Source organism: Brassica oleracea, chromosome C9 (genome assembly GCF_000695525.1).
Source record: "Brassica oleracea var. oleracea cultivar TO1000 chromosome C9, BOL, whole genome shotgun sequence".
NCBI classification, from domain to species: Eukaryota; Viridiplantae; Streptophyta; class Magnoliopsida; order Brassicales; family Brassicaceae; genus Brassica; species Brassica oleracea.
In genome coordinates, this window is record NC_027756.1 from 21,966,407 (window position 1) to 21,988,030 (window position 21,624).

The 21,624-nt window shown below is 32.8% G+C and overlaps 2 protein-coding genes and 4 long non-coding RNA genes across 6 annotated transcripts; 5 read left to right on the forward strand and 1 right to left on the reverse strand.

The window, feature by feature from the left end:
• Positions 1-2,262: 2,262 nt before the first annotated feature.
• Positions 2,263-3,274, forward strand: LOC106316216. Its single transcript, XR_001264769.1, has 3 exons — positions 2,263-2,353; positions 2,435-2,739; positions 2,825-3,274. It is a non-coding gene; the product is annotated as an uncharacterized LOC106316216 (long non-coding RNA).
• Positions 3,275-3,282: 8 nt separating this feature from the next.
• Positions 3,283-4,307, forward strand: LOC106316217. The gene is made up of 3 exons (XR_001264770.1): positions 3,283-3,675; positions 3,770-3,854; positions 3,944-4,307. It is a non-coding gene; the product is annotated as an uncharacterized LOC106316217 (long non-coding RNA).
• Positions 4,308-9,980: 5,673 nt separating this feature from the next.
• On the forward strand, positions 9,981-10,638 carry LOC106317330 (SKP1-like protein 11). Its single transcript, XM_013755164.1, has one exon. The coding sequence runs from the start codon at positions 10,041-10,043 to the stop codon at positions 10,518-10,520; it is 480 nt and encodes a 159-aa protein (XP_013610618.1). The 5' UTR covers positions 9,981-10,040; the 3' UTR covers positions 10,521-10,638.
• A 5,970-nt stretch (positions 10,639-16,608) lies between these two features.
• LOC106316356 (aspartic proteinase nepenthesin-1) lies at positions 16,609-18,093 on the reverse strand. The gene has a single exon (XM_013754233.1). It carries the CDS (start codon positions 18,045-18,047, stop codon positions 16,668-16,670), a length of 1,380 nt encoding a protein of 459 aa, XP_013609687.1. The 5' UTR covers positions 18,048-18,093; the 3' UTR covers positions 16,609-16,667.
• Positions 18,094-18,555: 462 nt separating this feature from the next.
• On the forward strand, positions 18,556-19,434 carry LOC106316455. The gene is made up of 4 exons (XR_001264831.1): positions 18,556-18,672; positions 18,780-18,851; positions 18,939-19,023; positions 19,326-19,434. It is a non-coding gene; the product is annotated as an uncharacterized LOC106316455 (long non-coding RNA).
• Positions 19,435-19,465: 31 nt separating this feature from the next.
• Positions 19,466-20,664, forward strand: LOC106316456. Its single transcript, XR_001264832.1, has 3 exons — positions 19,466-19,692; positions 19,913-20,022; positions 20,111-20,664. It is a non-coding gene; the product is annotated as an uncharacterized LOC106316456 (long non-coding RNA).
• Positions 20,665-21,624: the final 960 nt, after the last annotated feature.

Consider the following 21,624-nt stretch of genomic DNA (forward strand, 5'->3'; position numbering starts at 1 on the left):
CTCAGCTAGTTGAGCTGACATAACTTGGACCGAGCTAGACTGCACTTTACTGAGCTTTGTTTAGCTGATCGAGCTACCCGTCTACATCGTCCAGCTACTGTACAACTTTCCCAACTTGTTCTCTTCATCCTATCCAATCCGTCTAATTCCTTTGATCCATTTATTAACATAGACTGAGTTTTCCCATGATCCATTCTGATCATTTCACTCATCCCACCTTGTTCACAATCAATTCTCTTGATCTGAACCAAGGCAGTCTCATTTCTATCGAAAAGTCTAATCCCGGGACGGGGATGCGACACTAACTCCGGCTAGCAAGAGAAGATCAATCTGAAGAGCCGAAGATCGCGGAGAATATGAGAAGAATCCGAGACCAATCCATTATAAGAAGAGATCGATGGGCACGAGGAAAGCCACAGAGAAAACCCTAGAGAGAGCTATTCACACACATCAACCTCATTTCACTTCGCTTTAAGTCTTTTCTCTTATCGACCTCGTTTGTAACGTCAGATCTTATTCTTCTTGTTTTATTCGATCTTATTCATCAATAAAATTCATCTTTGCCTACTGGAATCTGATTATATCGTTGTGTTCTAAAGATATCATTGCCCACATCATCTTTTCTTTCCCAAATCAAACTTTCAATCACTATAAAATACGTAGCGTAGATTTTAGGATCTACATAGATGTATCAGTGTAGCTGTAGAAATTACCGAGGAAAATGTTAAAAAGAAAAGATATTCATACATCAATATATTTTGTTTTTGAAAATAAAGTTCCTACAACCATTTCTGTAATTTTTGGGCTTTAACTTTAAAAACTACTTATAGCATGATTGGTAGTTTATATGGTTGTATATAGAAAATAAAGCTAAACCCACTAATCAAAGCCCAACCAATCACCCATATAGAATTCAGTGTATGGATTTTTTTGATGTAGTTGTATTTGATGCAGAAGGAAATATATTCTTACATTAAATATTTTTATATAGCTTAGTAATAATAGTTTAGAAAATAAAGCTCTTACAATTTTTTTGACTTTACCTTTAAGAACTAAAGAAAACATGACTAGTAATTTTGTGACTGTAAATAGAAATTAAAGCTAAATATACTTGTTACATCTCAACCAATCACTCTCATAATTGGTAAGTTAGTATGGTGTAAAAAGAAATAGAGCGGTAGAAAGCATCTGGAGCACTTGCCAATTATCCTTATGTTACAACACTGAAAGTAATTATAGTGAAGTATACAAAATTGAAAAGAATGAATATTGCAAACAAAAAATTCTAGCATAAGAAGTGATCCAACTAAGAAAAACAAATTTTAACAGATGAATGAATGTTACTAATTCGTTCATAACATATATATTTCAACCGGGTACGCTAATTGTGGTTAATTAAATCTAGAATGCGACCGCGTCATGCGCGGTTAAATTTCACTTTTATGTCGTTTTATTTATTTATTTATGAGGTATACTGATGATTAAAATTTGTGTGTATTTTTTTACTTGAATTTAGGTTGTCGAGAGAATTGTTTCGCTTTTATCATGATAGTCTAATCTATTAAACATGTTTCAAATTAGTGGTTTATATTTTGTTTTATATTGTATGGATATAATGATTTTTCTTCACATGTATATATAAAACAAATTTAAAAAAAAAATATAAATTGTTGTTAACATATAACTATAAACATAAAGATATTGAAAGCTTTTGTTAACATATAACTATAAACATAAAGATATTGAAAACTTTTATTTACAAATATATATATTAATCAATATTTTTGGTCTTGAATTTATTAGATCCAAATATATAAAAGAGATTAGGGGAGACATTTTAAGCTATCCACCTTAGCACAAAAAATAATCCAATCAGAAGGGTTTAATTCGCCATGTCATTGTTGTTTTATTGACAGAAGATAAAACCTGGGGTTTTAGTATGATTTTGTTACATGTCTTTCTTCTTAGCCCGACAATGGAGCCCATTGTCTGTCTAAAACCTGATACCTGTAAAATATAATTCTCCATCGTCGTCTTCATTCTTATCTAATCACCACCTCATCTGTACCGCTTCCCCTTCTCCTCTTGAACGTTACGTTCGACATGCTAAGCCTCTTAAAGCTCAATCATTAACTGCAGATATCCTAACGCCAGTAATCTATTTTCATCCCACCAACTCCACACTATATACATCCCTCATGTATTTCTTCATTCCCCTCTTCACTTCAGCCACATAAATCAATTTATAAGAAGCTAAGGCAACAGAAACATAGAAATTTATTTTTTAGGAAGCCAGAAACACAACGAAAGGTGGCTTACTAATTGGGCTGGAACTCTTCTTATTGATGAATAGGTATGAACTCATCTCTATTGGGTTCCTCGAAATTCATATTTGTTGTCTGAAACTATTCTTTAACAGGGTTGTGTCATATAGGTGTTCATCTCTTCAAGTCGTGTACCCACCTACAGCTCAATTTCTTTGCAAACAAAAGCAAATAGATATAATGTGTTCTCGACCACGGCCTCATCGTTTGTTTCATTCACAACTCTGTTATCTTGAAGAGAACCGCCTGGTGTTTCAGTTGGACAGATTCATGCTCCTTTCATCTAAAGAATTTGAAGCGAACTCTTATCTCAGTGGTAATCTCTATGGAAGGTTTATATACTCTTATGAACTATTTTTTGTTGTGGAAATCCTTTGAAGAAAGGAGATTTGGTGGTGCACCTTCAGCCTAAAGAGTAGGCACCTGTAAACTCATTTAACAATTGAATACCATCTTTATTCCCTTCTAAGTTTTAACAAACTTTTGATGAACATTTGCAGTGGCCCTGTCCTGTTGGATCAGGCTGCCTGCCAATGAGTTTTATAACAGCCTACAAACTCCAACCGTTAGCTTAGTCACAACAGTCAACACAAAACGTATAGGAGGTACCTTTTTACTCACTTTGTAACTCATGGTTATCCTGCACGATTACTCACTTATTAGTTTGTGAAGTATATAACTTTAGATTCCACTTCTTCCGGCCAGTACTTAATTGAGTATCTATCCTGGTCTGTATTCCTTGCTCATTTTAATTTATAGTTGGGAACTCTATCAGGCTCAAAAATATGTTTTAAGTCGGCTCAAAACCAAGATGTTGCTGTTATGGTCAATGCGTCTGAGGTGACAAAGGCCGAGACGCTAACCATTCGTGACAAATTTGCCTTCTTGAAACCGGAACCAGCTCAGGTAATTAGTAATTAGTTTTAATACAATACTAAGTACGTATAATGCTTTATAGACAACCTTCTTAACTGCATAGCTCACATTGATAACGTTGTGCGGTACTCTAGCTGGTTGATGTATCCAAAATATGGGAACGTGAATGCAAAAGGATATGGTGTACTTATTATATCTCCAACATGAAGAGTAAGAACCATACTAATCCTAACATTATACGTCATATTGCATTATAGATGCGGTGTTGTGTACCTTAATAATTTCTTATTAAATAGCGGTGGGAGAGCCCGTATTTATCTGTAGTACAAAATTGCCGCCAGTGCTCTTCCGTGATATTTTTCATCTAAAGCATAGAGTAGTGTATAAATATGAGTTTGTTCGAAAAGCTTATGTTGTTATCTCAGATTCGATTGTTGCAAGGCATGTCCTCGGAGAAAACACTTTCAGTGACAAGGTAACATGATTTCAATTGATAAAAGAATCATTTCTTTTTTGTTTTTGATTTTTTTTTTTCGTACCATCAGTTAACTTCCTTTGTCTTTCTCTAGGGAGTTCTTGCTGAGATCCTCCAGCAGATTATGGGAAAAGGGTTGATACCAGTAGACCTAGATGTCTGGAAGTTAAGAAGAAGAGGTAAAGTAGATTTGTTATCTCTACATGTGTTTTAGATATTGCAGTGCTTGTGGCATTAATGATTTATTTCATTTTAATTTGTCTTGCAGCTAAATCTCATGGGTCCCTGCATTATCTAGAGGCTATGATCAAAATATTTAGTGCCTGTTCAGAGAAAATAATACTCAAGTCTGAGAAACTCTTACGAGAATAAGAAGTCTCAAGCGGAGGGGACACAATCAAGTTGGATCTTGATGCAGAATTCTAGAGTCTCTTCACATTATAGGGCTTACGCCGCTTACCGTATTCAACTACGACTTTTGTTCTGTCACAAGGAGTCCCATGTCATTAATTTTTTTTTATTTTTGAGTATACTCTTCACCAATTTTATATACTAAGCTGATTAATTCTTCAATTTCTCTGTTACATCAGATGCGGTTTATGAAATTCTTTTTTAGGGCAGAGCATCCGTCTACTTTCTACTTCCTGTATTATAATTTGGAAGTTTTCTCTAGCCAGATGGATCGTTCCTAGGCAATGGTGAAGTTCCAGTGCTCGGTTCTCATTTTGTTATTTTCCCAAGCAGGAAATAGATGTTGAGAAACTTCAGCAAAGTGACTGCTCTAATCTCAAACTTGACTTAATATTTCCCTGATCAAATCATTGTCACATGAAAGATTATAAGTTCATACAATACAAGTGTTTGCAGTCTTATATTTCTTTGTCGGACATCTTTATAAACTATTATTTTCAACTACTACCAAAACAAAACTTGGAAGGAACTAGAAAGATTGTATACACTCTAATCTAATAAAGTTTTAATTATTATCAACTCTTTTACAGTAATACCATTAAAAACATATGTACTTTTTCTTAATTTATGTTTTTCTTATTTCGGTTTAGGTCAATTGCAATTATGTTTATTTTAACTTAATTAGGTAAAAGTTTTTTACAGGTGATAAAACATGTATGTACAAAGTAAAATCCTTCTACTGGTAATTACTTCTCACCGACTCCTTTTTCCCATTTATGTCAAAAGGTTTGAGCCAATCAAGAAAAATAAACTTAGATGTGTGTTTGATTGAAATGTTACAGGTTTGATATTGGCAATGGGAAAGAAGTAAACCTTGTGGAGAAGTGTCTCGATTGAAACTTCAGCAACAATGCATTAAGTACCTTGGTCGGGTTAGTATCTATTTCTTTTTGTTGTCATGATTATGCTTTGTGTATATGGAAAGGCAAGCTTCTCAGGTTTTTGTGAAAGATGAAAATTCTTTTACAAGAACAGTATAGAAATGATTCGAACTTCTTCTATGAAAGATAGTGAATCCACATGAATTTTGGTGCTCAACACATCAAAAGTGTTATATGTTGGGAAAGGGTACGTTTCAACATTCAAGCTTCTAAGCTGGAGGAGCTACTATTGCTGCCTGAAGATTTGTCATTTAGAATGGTGTTCTTAAGGCTGTTTGGCCTTGGTCCATGCTTGTAGCAATTTTTAATTTTAGTATAGTACATCAAATAAAAATATAGATTGAAGTTTTCACGGTGTTGTGAGTATTGTTATATAGCTAATAAGATAATTGTGAAAATTATGTTCAAAAAGCTGCAGATAATAAATGAGTATACAAAGGTTTTTAAATAGTAATATAAAATAAAAGTTACATAATATCTTATGCAAAATATTTTTTAAAAAGTCATGAAAAGATTAATATTAAAAATTTTAAAATACCTATTAGCAATCAAACTATGTATTTGTAATAATAATATAAAATCTGGCGCGTGGCAACGAGAAATTCATAGCATATTTAATGACAAAGATTAATATATTAAGTTAAAGAAATAATTACAATTTAAATTTCTTTGCTCCAGAATATCTACGGATAGTCTTCTTACCAATCATTTGAACGATTTTTCCACAAATTCTCAATCTTCAAAAGAGCTATTTTTCTACCAATGGTTTTAAAGACCGATTCTTCACTGAGTTATTATAATTTAAAAGGAAAAACAAAATTTTTTTTGAACCAATTGCATCTAAAACATCAGTTTCTTACAACTATTTTTTGTGCAATATTTATTTAAATATAAATTATTAGTGTTTTCTTAATTGTAACGAACACTTTCTTTTTGTCATTCATATTTTAACTTACCATACATTTCTTATAAATTGATTTACATATTAAGCTTACTGTTTGAGCAACACTACAATATAATAGTATGATTGGTCTCGATTTCTTTGCCCACGTGGACACTCTAAAAACTATAGCTCAGTCATTTTTATATATTGGAATTTTCATGAGAATCAAAATATGTCAGCTAAATAATTATTTAGATTACAGTTTTAATTAACTTTTTGTTGATTTGCATCTTCATCATCCTATTTATATTTATATATATATTATATATTCAAAAGACAACCACTTTAAATTTAAGTTTTAAGAATTTTAAATTCAATATAAAATATATATTTTTATAAATTAACCATAATTTATGTATTTATATATTATCTGTAAATATATTTGTCTGAACCCGGGCGTAGCCCGGGAAAACCACTAGTATACATAAAGAAACTATAATATTGTTTATTACAAATATATAGTTTTTGATAGGGGTGGGCATTCGGGTACTCATTCGGGTTCGGTTTGGGTCTATTAGGATTTTGGATTTTCAGGGTTAAAGTTTTTAGCCTCATTCTTGTATTTATAAATTTTGGTTCGGGTTCACTTCGGATCTTTAGAGGTTCGGATAACCCATTTAAATTATTTTTTAAAATTTTAAATTCACCATATACTTTAAATTTCTCAAAATCTAAAAAAAAAGTAATATAATACATATAAATTTGAATAACGTATGCCAAAACATATAAACTTAACAAATAAATCAATTTAGCTTGAATTTTGGATAGAGAATCAATAGATATTTCAAGAATTTTGAGAATTTTGAGTATTGTTTAGCTATTTTAGACATTTAATTTTGACTGTGTTTATATATTTTCAAACATTTGGACAATTTCAAAATATCTTATATATTTTATATATATTAAATCTAAAAATAATTAATATAGTTAGTTATATAAATCTATTTCGGATGCACTCGGGTACCGAAAATACTTCGGTTCGGTTCTGGTTCTCTAGATGCCAAAATTTTGAAATTGTTTGGATACTTAACCTATTAGATTCGGATTTGGTAATACTTTTTCAGATCAGATTCAGTTCTGTTTTTTCGGATTCGGATATTTTACCCATCCCTAATTTTCGAGAAATTTAAGTGATATTGAGGTATGTAAAATCCCGCATAACCTTTTTTTTGTTGTAGAGCAATAGATGGTTACGATATTTTCCTTAGAAAATATTTAAATAAATATTATTTAGGCATATAGTTATTCAAAAGATCTATTTAGTTTCTAGATTTAATATCGTTTTGAAATTGGTTAGAGAAAATTAAAACTTGGATTTTATTGACTTTCTAAGGAAAAAATAGTAACCATCTATTTCTATATAATACATATTATTATATGTAGAATCATGTGTTATTCAATAATACATATTATTGAATAACACATGATTCTAAAATCTATTTTAAAATCATATAACCAATAATAATTAATTTGAAATTGGATTTTAAAATGACAGAACCGGTAACACTAGGTTTGAATTAGATTTTCAAATCCATTAAAATATACAAACCAATAACACCCTTAAATTATTTTGATATAAAATTAAGAAAATAAACTCCATAAACAATTTGAGAAAATTTTCTTATGATCTTTAATTAGTATAAGCGAATGTATGAATTCTCTAAAATCTAAATTTCTAACTGTGATTATCTTATCTCTTAAATGAAATGATATTATATAGGGCAAATCTCCAAAATAGCATTTTTCTAAGTTTATATCACAAAAATAGCACTCAAAAACTAAAATGACCAAAATAGCATTTTATCTTTTGAAAAATTTAAATTTTTTTATTTTTCAAAATTTTAAATCTTATCCCCAAAACCTCACTTCTCAACTCTAAACCCTAAAACCTAAACTCTAAACCCTAAACCCTAAACTCTAAACCCTAAACCCCACCCCTTGAGTGCTATTTTTGTGACTTTTGGCCTTGAGTGCTAATTTGAGAACAAAAACTTGATTTAGTGCTATTTTGGTCTCTCTCTCTATTATATATTCCTCTCGAAAAAAACTACCAAAAGATTACATCATTAGTTTTTTTTTTGACGCTGATTTATTATTCTCTTACAATTACGATATGAGAAAGATTACATAGACGATTCGACAACCGACAATACTATCTGTCTTCTGAAGACCTACGCCTAAATGCATCAACTAAGCCGTCCTATGAAGATCCACGTCTTGCCAGATTTACTTGCACCATGTTGAAGGATTACATCATTAGTTATTTAGAGAAAAAAAGAGAATCGTTATATTATTATTCTCATCTAGATATAGCGAAACAAATATGGAAGCTTGAGACACAGCCAAAGCTAAAACATTTTCTTTGGCGTCCTTTTTCTGGAGCTTTGGCTATCAAATCTACACTCCGGCGTCGGCATATCAATGTTGATCCTTCATGTGTTCGGTGCTGTAATATTGATGAAACACCAGAACACTTATTTTTTCACTGCCCATTTGCTCAATCTGTTTGGCGTCTCTCTGGTTTTCCTTGTACAAAGATATTGGATCCATCCATCTCTATGGAAGATAAGTTCAGGGACTTTCTTTGTATTATCCAGAATAGACAACTTGATCCTCTGTTGCGTTCAAGACCGATTTGGACCTTATAGCGGCTATGGAAATGTAGGAATGAATTAATTTTCAATTCTAAAGTATGGTCTCCAAGTGGCCTTCACTCAAAGGTAACTGATGATCTTGTAGATTGGCATCGATTTAATCAGATTCCTACAACAACAACTAGATGTATCGGCATTAGTACTACTGATCCGGTAATTAAGTCTTGGCAACCGCCACCGGCAGATTGGGTTAAATGCAATTATGATGTTTCTCACCATCACGGTCGTCAAGAATCAGGAATGGGTTGGATTATACGAAATAAATATGGTATAGTTCTTGACTGTGAAATGGGCAGATTTGAAGGTCGAAGTACAGTAGAAGAAGGTGAATGTACTGCCTTAATTTGGGCTATACAGGCAGCTTACTCACTGGGATACAAGAAAGTGATTTTTGAAGGTGATAATATACAAGTCACAAGATGCTTACAAGCTGCAAGTATTAACCTACGATTGGAGAATTATCTAATAACTATCTCGGCTTGGAAATCTCATTTTCATAACATCAGGGGTCTGCAAATTCCTGTGCACATTTGTTAGCAAAGAAATCTTTAACATCCGATAATGCATGGAGTGTGTTCCATACGTGTTCCCCATTTTTGTATAACAATGTCATGACTGGTCAATTAATATAAAGGAACTTAGTCGGAAAAAAAAATATATATCACAAAGCTTCTAGAGTCTTCTACGAAATATAGAATCTCTGGACCGTTATTGATACATTGATCCCAAATTAAAAAAAGAAGATATTTCAAAATCTCCATTTATCGTATCGAATGGTTAATCCCGAAAGTTATGGAGTAAATTTTAAAACCCCATTAATTTTCCATATTTAATTCTCCTTTTCCATATTGTTTTAGGAAAATAATATTTCCATATTCCATAACTCACGGACCGTTGGAATGAAAAACTTTATAAGATGGAAAAAGTGTTTAAGTGTTTAAAGAGAAATAAATTTTGTGAAGAAGAAAACTTTTATAATTTAGAAGAGGATTTTTATTACTTAGATGATTCTTACAGGATACTTCTTGATGATACAAAATGAAAGGGGAGTGGAGGTATTTATAGCCTCCAAAATATAAAATATCTTACATATTTTAATCCTAAATCTAGAGAATTCTACCATAATATCTAAGATTTTTTATTAGAATTATCTAGATAATTCTATGAGAATATCTAGATTTTTATTCTAAGGAGGTGGAAGATGATTCTAGATATTGGACTAAGTTTGGACTAAAATGGTTAGTAAATTATTAGCCCAAAATGTGATCCAAATCAAATTTAATTTTCAACACGACCCTCTCAACATTATAAATAAGAGAGACTCATTCCCTCACCAAGTCTCATCCTCAAGTCCATTCTACAAAACAAAACCCTAGAACTCTTCGCCGCTTTTAACCTAACTAATCAAAACAAACAATGTCTGAGTCAAACAAGAAAATTTCATTGATAAGCTCCGAGGGCGAGGCTTTCGAGGTGAGTGAAGCGGTTGCGCGTGAGTTCGAGATCGTAGCGCACATGCTCGAAGACGGCTGCTCTGGTAGCAGTATCCCGATCACAACCGTCGACAGTAATATCCTCGGCAAAGTGATCGAGTATTGCACGAAACACGTTGAAGTTGGTAATGTCGAAGGAAACTCGGAGAAGGCTGAGAAGGATCTCGAAGAGTTCGACAAAAGATTTATTGCTGTGGAGATGAATACGCTCTTTTCACTCATCCTCGCAGCTAACTATCTCAACGTGAAAGGCCTTCTCAACATTGGTTGCCAGAAGGTTGCAGATACCATCAAAGACATGAAACCAGAGGAGGTTCGCTCTATTTTTAACATCGAGAATGATTACACTCCTGCAGAAGAGGAAGTTGTTCGCAAGGAGAACGAGTGGGCTTTTCAGCCCTAATTTTTTCTAGTTTTCTGAATTTCGGTGTTATTTGTTTTTGTTTTTTTGATGACTTGGTTTGTCTCTTTTCTTTACAATTCGTGAATCGTTTTTAATAGTTTTCTCCAAGTATGCCTTATTGAGTTATTCGTTTATTTAGTTTTAAGAGTTTTGTTCCGTTTAGTTTCATGGTTATCATGTTGATCACGAATGCCTTTGAGTTTGAGATCGTTAGCCAGCGAGGATGAGTTTTACTTCCGTCTAGTGTCATGGTTATGTTGATCATCATTCTTTACTTGGACAGGTAAGAACTCTAATGAGTCTTGATATATTTCACGACCAAAAAAATCTTGAGATCTTCATTTTTATATGTTCAATATATTTCACGACCAAAAAAAATTTGAGATCTTCATGTTTATGTTCAATATAGGCGCCGCCTCCGCTTTTTTTTTGTTTGGGCAAATGTTTCTATTTAGGGTTTCTCTACTTCTTAAAACCTTTAGTTTGAAATTTTATTTTAAAATATTATTACTTTTTCAAAATTCACACGCCATCAGACTAGGAAAAGCTTTAAATTATCTAAGCTGAGCTTGTTGCCATATGCACGATGGCATGTATCATCTTGAGTTCGGCGTCGTTTCTTTTGATGTAATAAATTTGAATTTAATGCAAGTAATAGATCTTGATCCGCGCAACCGCGCAAATATTTTTTTCAATTTATATACATAGATATTTATTTTAGATCATTGGTTATTTACATTTTTAACGTTAATCATGTATTTAAATATTTATATAACTATTTCAAATATAATAATTTCATAGTTTATATGCTATAACTAATTAATTGTTTAAAATCGTCACATGCATTTGTCGCTTCTTATTATATATTTATTTTATTGTATTTGCATTTAGTTACTGAAAAGATTAATGTATGCATGAAACAACATATCTGAAAATTATTTTGTGTTTAATTTGTACTAAATTCTGACTCATCGTCCTTCAAAGCTGGATTTTCTTTTAGCAATATTTTTTACGTTTATTCATTTTAGATAATATATTATTGTATATACAAAATTTTAAGATATGTAAAATTTTTATACATATATTATATAGTTTAGCATAAATATTTATATTTATAAAAAAATTTATCGATTTAATATAATTTATCATATTTAGTTCAGTATAATAGTTTATTTTAACATGATTTATTATTATTCTAAAATATATAAAAATAAAATAAAAAATTTATTTTTCATTTTATAAACGATAACTGAATATATATATCAATGCATAATAATAATTCTATTTAAAATTAAACTATATCATTATTAAAGTAGTTACAAAGATTTTATATTATTAGGTTTAGTAAATATATGGAACTTGCCAAAATAATTTCTGGTTTTATATCTAAATTTGAAATTTATATATGGAAGTTAAATTAAATTGGACCTACATAATGGAGAATAAATATTTTGAGATACCGTTAAGAACAACAAAAATATATTTTTAAAAGAGAGACTATAATATATTGTACTTATAAACTAATTTTGTAGTAAATATTTTTATTTGAAACATGAAGGATATTTCTTTTTACCAAAATATTTTAAAGGTATTTTGAAAATTAATCAATTTAAATGGTTATTATCACTAAAATATAATTAAAATGTTTATATGATTTTAATCTTTGTTCATCAATCAAAAATAAACTCTAATAATATTTTATGATAATTAAAATTTAAATTAATTAATTTTTGAAAATAAATTTTATCCTGTTCTGAAAAGATTTTCTTAGAATTTTCTTAAACAATATTTATTTATATTTTAAATAAAATATAAAGATATTAAAAGATATGATGATTAAGTTATGTAAAATTTGATAAACTTTCTAGACGATTGTCCAAATAAGAAAAATCACACATGAACAAAGTCATGACTTCTGTTTTAATATATAAGATTTTGGTATAGATTTATTTTAGGAAGATAATATATACATAACTAAATTAGAAAGATATAGTTTTTTCATATTGATTTGTAAATGCAAAAATAATATTCATACGTTGTGCATTAAGTTAAATATGTACTCAAATGTTTTCATGCATGTGTTGGGACTGAATTTGCATGTCAACCAGGGTAAGGTGGACACGGATCGAAAATCTCGATTTTTGGAGGTAGTGTTTTGTCCAAATAATCAATTATCCAATTCGATTTGATTTATAGCCATCCGAATATTTACTACCAGGGATATCCAAAAAAATAAAAAATTTAATATCCGATCCGTAAAAGTGAAGTACTTTTTTTTTAAATCCAAAAATAATATAATATTTTATTATAAGAACTAGGCAAAGAACCCGTGAGATATCGCACAGGAACTCATTTTGGAAAAAAACATTATGCCACATTTTATATAAAATGAAAAGATACATATTCATAAATTTTGACAACATTTTTAAAAAAATGTCACTTAAGATGAAAAAGTGCAACTTTTGACATTTATTTGGAGAAAATATACATTTTTTGACAATTTGACAATTTATTTTTAACAAAAGTAACTTCTAGCATGGAAAGACACATCCTTACATTTGACAACTTCTTTTAGACCAACGCAATTCTTAAAATGAAAAATATATTGTTAAGATTAATAGATAAATATTTATATATTTTGATAAAAAAAGTTTAACTAATGTCATTTTTAAGATGAAAAGATACAGCATGATGAAAAATCACAACTTTGACATTTATTTAGAAAAAAAATATATTTTTAGACGCTTTTAGAAAATAAACGAAGAGATTATGGAGATGTGATTAGTAGACTACAATAAAGTATTGACTAAAATTTTGACAGTTTAGTTTTTCGACAAATAATCTGTTAAATAAACAAATATTTAATAATAAAATGAAGGTTACAAAAGAGAAGTTATTTTGTTTGAATTTGTTTTTTAATTATTTAAGAAGGAATATATTACTACTCTTTCCATTTCAATTTAATTGTTTTTGTAGAGTAAAATTTTTATTTCAAAATAAATGTATTTTATAATTTCAATGCAAAATTTATCGATTTTATATTTTGAAGTCTAAAATAAACCGGATGGAGTATTAGTTATTCTATCCTCTCATCATCGCACTTATTAGTCAAAGGAAAAGTTAGCCTAAAACGTCCTTAATAGAAATCCAATGAAAAATCTACTTGAACCATCACTGAACCATAAGAAGTGAATGTCGGTGGAATCCAGTTTTGTGTCAGACGACGTAATACATACGTTTCTTGTTTTGAAATTTTGAATATTATGTTTTTCATCAAATGTTTTGTCAATCCACCACCATCCACGCCCAACGGGTTGTTTCTGTTGTTGTTGTGGTCACGTGTATACATTATACATAACAAAGATAAACTCCAGATATAGGGAAACATAATACATGGTTTCACTGAAACAATTTTCCATGTTGCTCTCTAGCGTGGATACATATGACTCCGATTGGTAATGGTTGTAGCTTTAAAAATTTTGTTATAAAAAACTATGGTTTTAGATTTTATTATTTTAAAATTTTATGGAAAGCTCCAAAAAATTGTTCTGAATTTTTAGCTCTACAGAACACTTGTACAGCTGTAGCTTATTTCAAGAGGTATGATTTTGAAATTTTTATTAAAACTTGATTACTGTGAATTTAGTGTTGCAAAAATAAATGGGGCTGTGGACAGCACTTACAGCCACTACCAATCACACCCATAAAGGCTGGGTGTGGCACATGTTCTACTCTGTACTATTGTTCTAGTGATTTGAACTCTGCACCTCTTATGCGCATCCCGGCGCTCTTACCAGTAGAACTAGTGTAAAGTTTATCTTATAATTGACCCTTTAAATATATATATCTTGTACGACTCCCAGCACATGTTTTATGTGCTTCTATTCAGGTCCGGCCCTGCCGTAGACTGAGACAATAAAACATACCATTTAAGAAGACAACTTTTTTTTAATGTCTAGAGGTTTTGGGGTCCGAAAATCCGTACAGTGGACGAGGCTAAAACATTTTAAATTAAATCTCCTAAGACGAGTCCGGACCATTTTAAATTAACTCTCCTTAAGAGAATACACCCTTTCCATCGTGAATTGAACTCATGATCTCTTATATCCCTACTAAAAATCTAACAGATATGGTCAACTTTTTCTATGCATATCAAAGAATTTTGACGCAGTAAAACTTTAAGAATTGGCATATACCACAATGGCAGATAAGTTTGTACGCAGTGCAATGAGTTCTTGTACAGCTATGCTTTATATCGATTCTACACCTCTGGTTTAGCTATCTGAACCGGCATGACCATTTTCCAAAAAAAAAAAATGTAAGAGATATATCCATTTGACCAGCTACTAGTTAGTTAAGACTAATTTTCAAAGCAATGAAAGGCCCATTTGGTTGCACCAGGACACCAATTCTTATCACAAAACATGATTTTAAGTTAATTACAATTTGCAACTTGCAACTTTGTTACACGTACGTAATTCAAGTACGGTTGCTTAATCGGTAATAAGGATGTTGTTTCAGTGCATGCAACATGGTCTGAGTATTATGTTAGATAAAATATTACTTATTGAATTCTCCACTACTATTATCAAATACTGGTTCCCAACTTAAAACAATGGGGACTAGGCCCAAAATTTATTGGTAATAAAGAACAAAAATTATGGCACGAGCGAGATCAGATCACCGCCAGCCTACTCGACAACTGCTTGATGTAGGAGCAGCTGAGAAAATTAACTCACGCATTGGCTAAGTCAACCCGCTCATAAGCAACCAACCATCCTTACAATAACATAATTTGGGGTTATGGTTATGGGAGATTTAGCCTATGTAGCTTGACACTAATGGGTCCACAAGAAAATATATGGAGCTCTAGGGCTCATTGAATCACTTTTATAAATAAGTTTTGAGAGGCTTCGAATAAATCAAGATTCGAGAGAAGAGGGACAAGTGGGTCGATTAGGCTATAGTAGTTATTTTACTATGGGTCCTTTAAAGCCCAATGTCACACCGCTCATAAGCGCGTACAAGTCAATACACAAGACAACACGACCACTTACATGGTTTTAATTTTTAAAACATTTTGTTCAATCAAATAATCTTGCAAGCTGGTTTGGTCTTTAATTATCTTTATTGGGGAACATGTTTACATTTCAAAATAGATAAAAAAAAAATTGCATGATGCATGCATTTCATCTCTTTCTCTCGAGTTGCTTATATAAAAAACATTTTGATCATATCTTTACTTCCACGTTTAGTAACTGTATATAATCATTAGTGTTACTTATTACCAATGATAATGATAGAATCATATCAATGTCAATTTCTAATATACATTTTAAATAAGATTCTAAAATCTTCCATTCCAAAACAAATCATCACTCTTTTAAGTAAATTGTAATATACATTTTAAATAAGATTCTAAAATCTAGTTAGCAAAAAAAAAAATCTAAAATCTACGGTTCAAAAAACAGATTTAGATCTTTATATGCAAAACAAACCTTCTTTTACAATAACACTATAGATGTATAAGTTTTGTTGTAGGATTTAATTTGTAGTTTTTGTTGTTGTAGCTGTATGTTTTTTAGTGTAAAAAAAATATTACAACTTTAAAACATTATAATAGTTGATTTTTTAAAAAGTGAACGAATAAAAAATAAGGTTGTAGATGCTGTAGTTTTTATTTAGGATTTATTAAATTATTAAAAGTTGATTGGAAAACAAATGATGTAAAAATATTGCTAGCTTTAACTTTTAAAATATAAAAAAAAAACAAATTAAAACTTAACCAATCATCACCATGTTTAGAGATTTTTGCAGATCAATCTGAAAACATAGTATTTATGATTATGGTTTCACATGGACATATGAAAACAAATAATATTACTCAGTTTTAGCCTAGGTTTTCAATTAATTATTTACCAATAAGGAAATTAAAATGATTTACAAATATTTCTTCTGTTTTTTCATGTTTTCAACTATTTGAAAAACTTCTTAAATTTTTCTTTGAAACTTGATCTATTTTATTAATTTTCATTTTCTATTTCCTCGGAGATATCTACTGGTGTAAAAAATATTGAAGAACTTGACATTGTAACAACTCACAAAGCATGAAAATTTATTAATAATAAGAGAAGCAAACAGTTAAATCTACAATTTTCCACATTCAGTGGGAACAAACGACACCTTATCCTTCTCAAGATCATGAACAACATTAAAATTCTGTTGCTGAAAGTTTCCAAAAATAGACATCCCATTAGATTTCCCCATAGCCAAACACAAAACGCCCGTACTCGGATCCTCCACCACGTAATTCTCTCCGGGAAGCTCCAAATCCGCACCCTTAAAATGAAAAACAAGCTTAGGAACAGCTAAGTTCTTCGCCTCATTAGGTAACGTATAACACAAGTCAAGTCCTGTGGATCCTGATTCATCTACTGGTAAACTCATCCGAGAAGTAAACTCCCTCTTCAAGGTATTAAACACAACCTCCTCTAGATACGTGATGGTAGTGCCAGAGTCTATGATCATGCCTCCAGTTCCATCTTCAGCTAGTTCTAACATAGACTTTTCCATAGAAAGACGTTTTGATCCAACGGTGATGCCTTGTAGGTCAAGGTAATAGAACGAGGGCTGTCTAGGGTTTCGTAGCAAGGACGTGGTTTTGATGAGTTCACCTTCTGACCTTCCACCGCTTTTCTTGACGATCTCCGAGGCTAGAGATCCAATGAACAGCGAGCTAGACGCTTCGGTATCATCAATGGTGGTTAAACAATAAGAGAACTTAGCCTCCTTGAGCTGAGTTATAAGCGAGAGCGGTCCACGACCAAGACCTACAAGACCCGACCCTTGTGAAAACCCGTCTCCTTCATTCTCATCACCACACCCAAACCCTATTCCCGAAACCGAGTTTTCGCCACCGAAAGTGAACGTTTCCATGGACAAGACCCCTCTTGTGGACGAGTAATCTCCATAGGTATACAAATACTCACAAGCTCCTCTGTCTTGGTTACAACTCGACCGAGGCAAGGCTTCACAAAGACCAGAAGAGCATCCTACTTTTGAGTAAGAAGAAGACTTTTTCGGGTCGAAAATAGGAGTTGGTTGGTGGTAACAATCCGTGCAAGGCTTGCATTGAGTCCATATAAGGTCACTTCCAGTATCTAATATAGCCGAGTATTTAACCGGAGGGTCTCCTATAGCTAAATCCATAAGAAACTCGCCGCTTCCGCCATGAGTAGGTGCTTTAATGTTGTTAGTATCATCAGGACCTGATGATTCAGCCAAAACAGCTGCAGCTCCTAACCGGTTTAGCCTGTGGAATCCACGGTTAATACCTCTTTGGATCTTTTGGATCTTTGTGAGGTTTTTACCGGAATCCACATGTTGTAGACTTAATCGTAAACCGGATCTTGGAAGGATTGTTGGAGGAGGATGGTTGGTTAATGATTTTCTTGATGATGAAAGAGCGATGAAACATGAGAAGATGATAAGAAAGAAAGGGAGTAACAAGGAGGAAGAAGAAGTCATGGTTTGTGTATGTGTGAGTGGATTGATGTGAGAATTAAAGAGTGTTAGTTACTGTTTATATAAAGAAGTTTTCGGACACAAGAGAAAGAGTTAGAGAGTAAAGTTCGGCGTGTAGGAAAACAGACATTGTAACTTTTTCCTACTTAAACTGAGGAGATGCTGTTTGAGAGATCCATTCAAACAAGCAAGGCCTATTCTTCCTCTCGTTAATTGAGAAAACTTCGAAACTATTTTTTCTCACCTAAATCTGTTGATAAAAAACAAGCAATTACTATATGGGCTCATTGTTAACTAGATGAATGACAAATCTATATTAGTTTTTACTCACTACTCAGCATGGGTTCCACCTCTGTTTATTTTTTTAAAAATATATTTATGCTACTTTAAATTAAAGCCCTTTTTTTTGTATTTAAAAGAAGAAAACGTTTGTGGTAAAGAAAATGAAGAAAACGTTTTGCAAAGGTACAAATTTTTCACTTTTCTTCTCCTTATTCTGACGGTCATTCTTCTATTTCCCATACATTTTCTCAAATCTACAAACCCTACCTTTCCAGAATCCTATTGGTAATCGAAAATCTTCGCAATCAGCCTCAGAAATCCAAACGTGCCATCCAACGTTCTATAGGTGTTGTTTTATGTTTTTCTTCTTACCTTGAGATGAATTTCTTAGTCCTTTTCAATTGATGAGATTTTGAAATACGTAATGAAGTATATGTTGATTATCTTATTTAGAAGCACAAACCCATATTGTGGATTAAAAAAATTGTCAGGGGAGGGGAAACCCAAGAGAATCACCCGTTAGTGGTATGTCGATCATGTTTCATATGAGACATATCTTTCGACAATGATTTGTTTGAAATCTTCCTATATAACCTTCTTTTTTCGTTGTAGGAAATCAAAAACTGGATTTAGGGTAAAGAAATAAAAATAGTCTTCGAAAACTGGAAGAGATAACAAACCAGAATAGGCTGTAAAGGTACATATATTATTACTATATTCAACTTGAATAGTTTCTCATATCTTCATGTTCGTCTTTATTTCAAGAATTCGGGTGTTTTGCATTACTTAGTCACTGAGAAACTGATTTGTTCAACTGTTAAATCTTTTTTTCTTTGTCTATGCTCAAGTTTTCACATGTTCAAACCTGATTCTTAATCTTGATTTGATTTATTTCCGAGTTTGACTGAATAGTTCATAATCTTGGTTTCATTCCACGGATTCAGATCTTATGTAGTTTTAAATCTGACAGTCTTCTTCCTCTTACAGCTGTACTTACAGCTGAGTTTCTCTTCATGCGAACCCTCAACCACTCCTCTGCAAATGGCTGCCTCCGATGGAATTTTCGCTGAACTTGCTGCGCAGCACACAACCTTTTGACGATCTTGGCCTTGGTCGGGCCTCTCAGGTAATCACCTTTCCCTTATCTTCATGGCTTGAACAGTTATTTGAACCTAAAAATCATCTTCATCATATCTCCCTACAGTTTTGTCGTTGTGTATGTGTCACTATGGGACGCCTCTTTCGCAACTTTTAGGGGGCATCTGAGCTTATGCGATATTACACACTCTGTCATGCTGGACACCACGGTTAGTTCCAAGTTATATTTTGACTTGAACGTTTACGCCAGCCAAGCTTTCATCAACAGGTATGTCGCAAGTCTCACTCAAAAATACATGACCAATCATTTATGTAAAAGTGTATAACATATGGTTCCATGCTATATTTTGTTTTTAAACCTTCATGTCTGTCCATATTGCAATTTATATTAACATGGTTCTGATAACTATCTATATGGACAGTGACATTAAATATATGTCTTTTGTAATGATATTACAAAAAAAAATGTGTCATCCTCATTTTGGAAGGTGCTGCTGCTGACGATTTCTTGCATGTCGAGACAATGGGAGAGATTCAATAGCAAGAACTTGTGTCAATTGGGGATCTCTACACGAACCTTTCCATGTCCACCGACAAGGTTACTATAACTCTATTCTACTATTTTTGCGAGAACTATATCATTTTATCAAGTACCTATTGATATCTCCTCAATTGCCTTTGTGAAGACCTATGAAGCTGAAGAAACTCACTAAGAAAGATGCAGCATCTGGCCCTAGAGGCGATCCGTCTCCGCTCACAGTCAACTCAATCTTAATTACGTTTCCATAAGCATTATCGATACTGTGTCATTAACAAAAAAAACGTATGATAGACTAATTGGCGTTGGAGTGTCAGAGCTCCCTAAATGCTTCGAAGAGCTTGCTGACCAATGCCTCTTTCAGATTCGAGTGACACCCTACAATTTCACTCTCCACTACCGGACCGTCACAGTGTCTACTAAAGATGTGGATGTGAAGACTCATTCAGGGATAAACTAAGTTTTGTTGAGATACCAACCTGGATGGAGGTGATCTAGAAAAAACTCCATATTCATATCAGGATGAAAGTAACAACAGAGCTCCAAAAGTGGTAAGCCAAAGTGAGCAACCACCTGTTTCTGCAAGCGATCCGGTAGATGCGGCTACAAAAGTGACGGCAGTGGATCAACCAACACCACCTAGCTCTGGATGCGAAGAGAAGAGTTACAAACGCTACCGTGAGTGAAAATTGGAAGTGTAGTAAGAGGAATTGTGGGAACCGAAATTCGCACTGTCGATTTCCGTTTAAATAAGGAAGCTAGGAAAACCCTCATTCCCCAGAGGTCCCGGATATCTGCTAATACCACACGCCAAGCAATCAGAACACGAAACGAGAACAATAATAAAATAAGAAATCGAAAAAGAGAGCAAGATAGTTCTTATTCCGAATCTGCGTTTGAGCGTTTACAACAAGGCGAGTGCCTGGACTACGAGAGCTGTCGGCGAGATTCCTAGTTCTAAAACCCTAAGACGGCAAAAACCTAATTGAGTCGCAGCTCGAATAACAAAAACGAAAAATTGCCTAAAATTGCTCAAAGTGCTAATTAGTTTGCTCTGAAAAGTCATCCCTCCATGCCTCTCGCCTAGGACTCCTTATATACTGGCTCCAAGGTCGGTTTACGCTTTTTCCCTTCTGCCCTTAAGCCGCCATAGCATAAAAATGGAGATATTCCATTTTTTCCAATCTTCGTAATTATCTTCAAAATTTCGTATTTATCCGCGGAAACTTGACATTTATCTTTTCCCGCGAACCAAGCGTAAACCGTCATGCGGCTTACGGGCTGTTGGTTAAGAAATCGTAAGTTGGGCCTCGAGTCATGTCTTAGGTCCCTTTGGGCCGTCTTCCGACTCGAAGCGTTTATTACGGCTTCTTTCGATAAAGAACGAACTTTCCGCGGTTTTTACGGTTAAGTTTGATCGAAAACTTAGAATGGCGGAGAATCGCGAAATGAGTTCGCTACGGTCTTCGGGAGATAGCATCGAAGGGTAGACAAGAACGCATGGACTAATGTCGTAGCGATCGAGCGGCCGGTCACTACGTAGCGACGGAACTTCGGTTCAAGCTCGGTCGCTACGTAGCGACCGAGCGGAACATGTGTTCGGAATCCTTTTCGAGCTATTGTCCGATGACTCGCGTTTCCTCCGCAAAGCTTTTCGTAAAG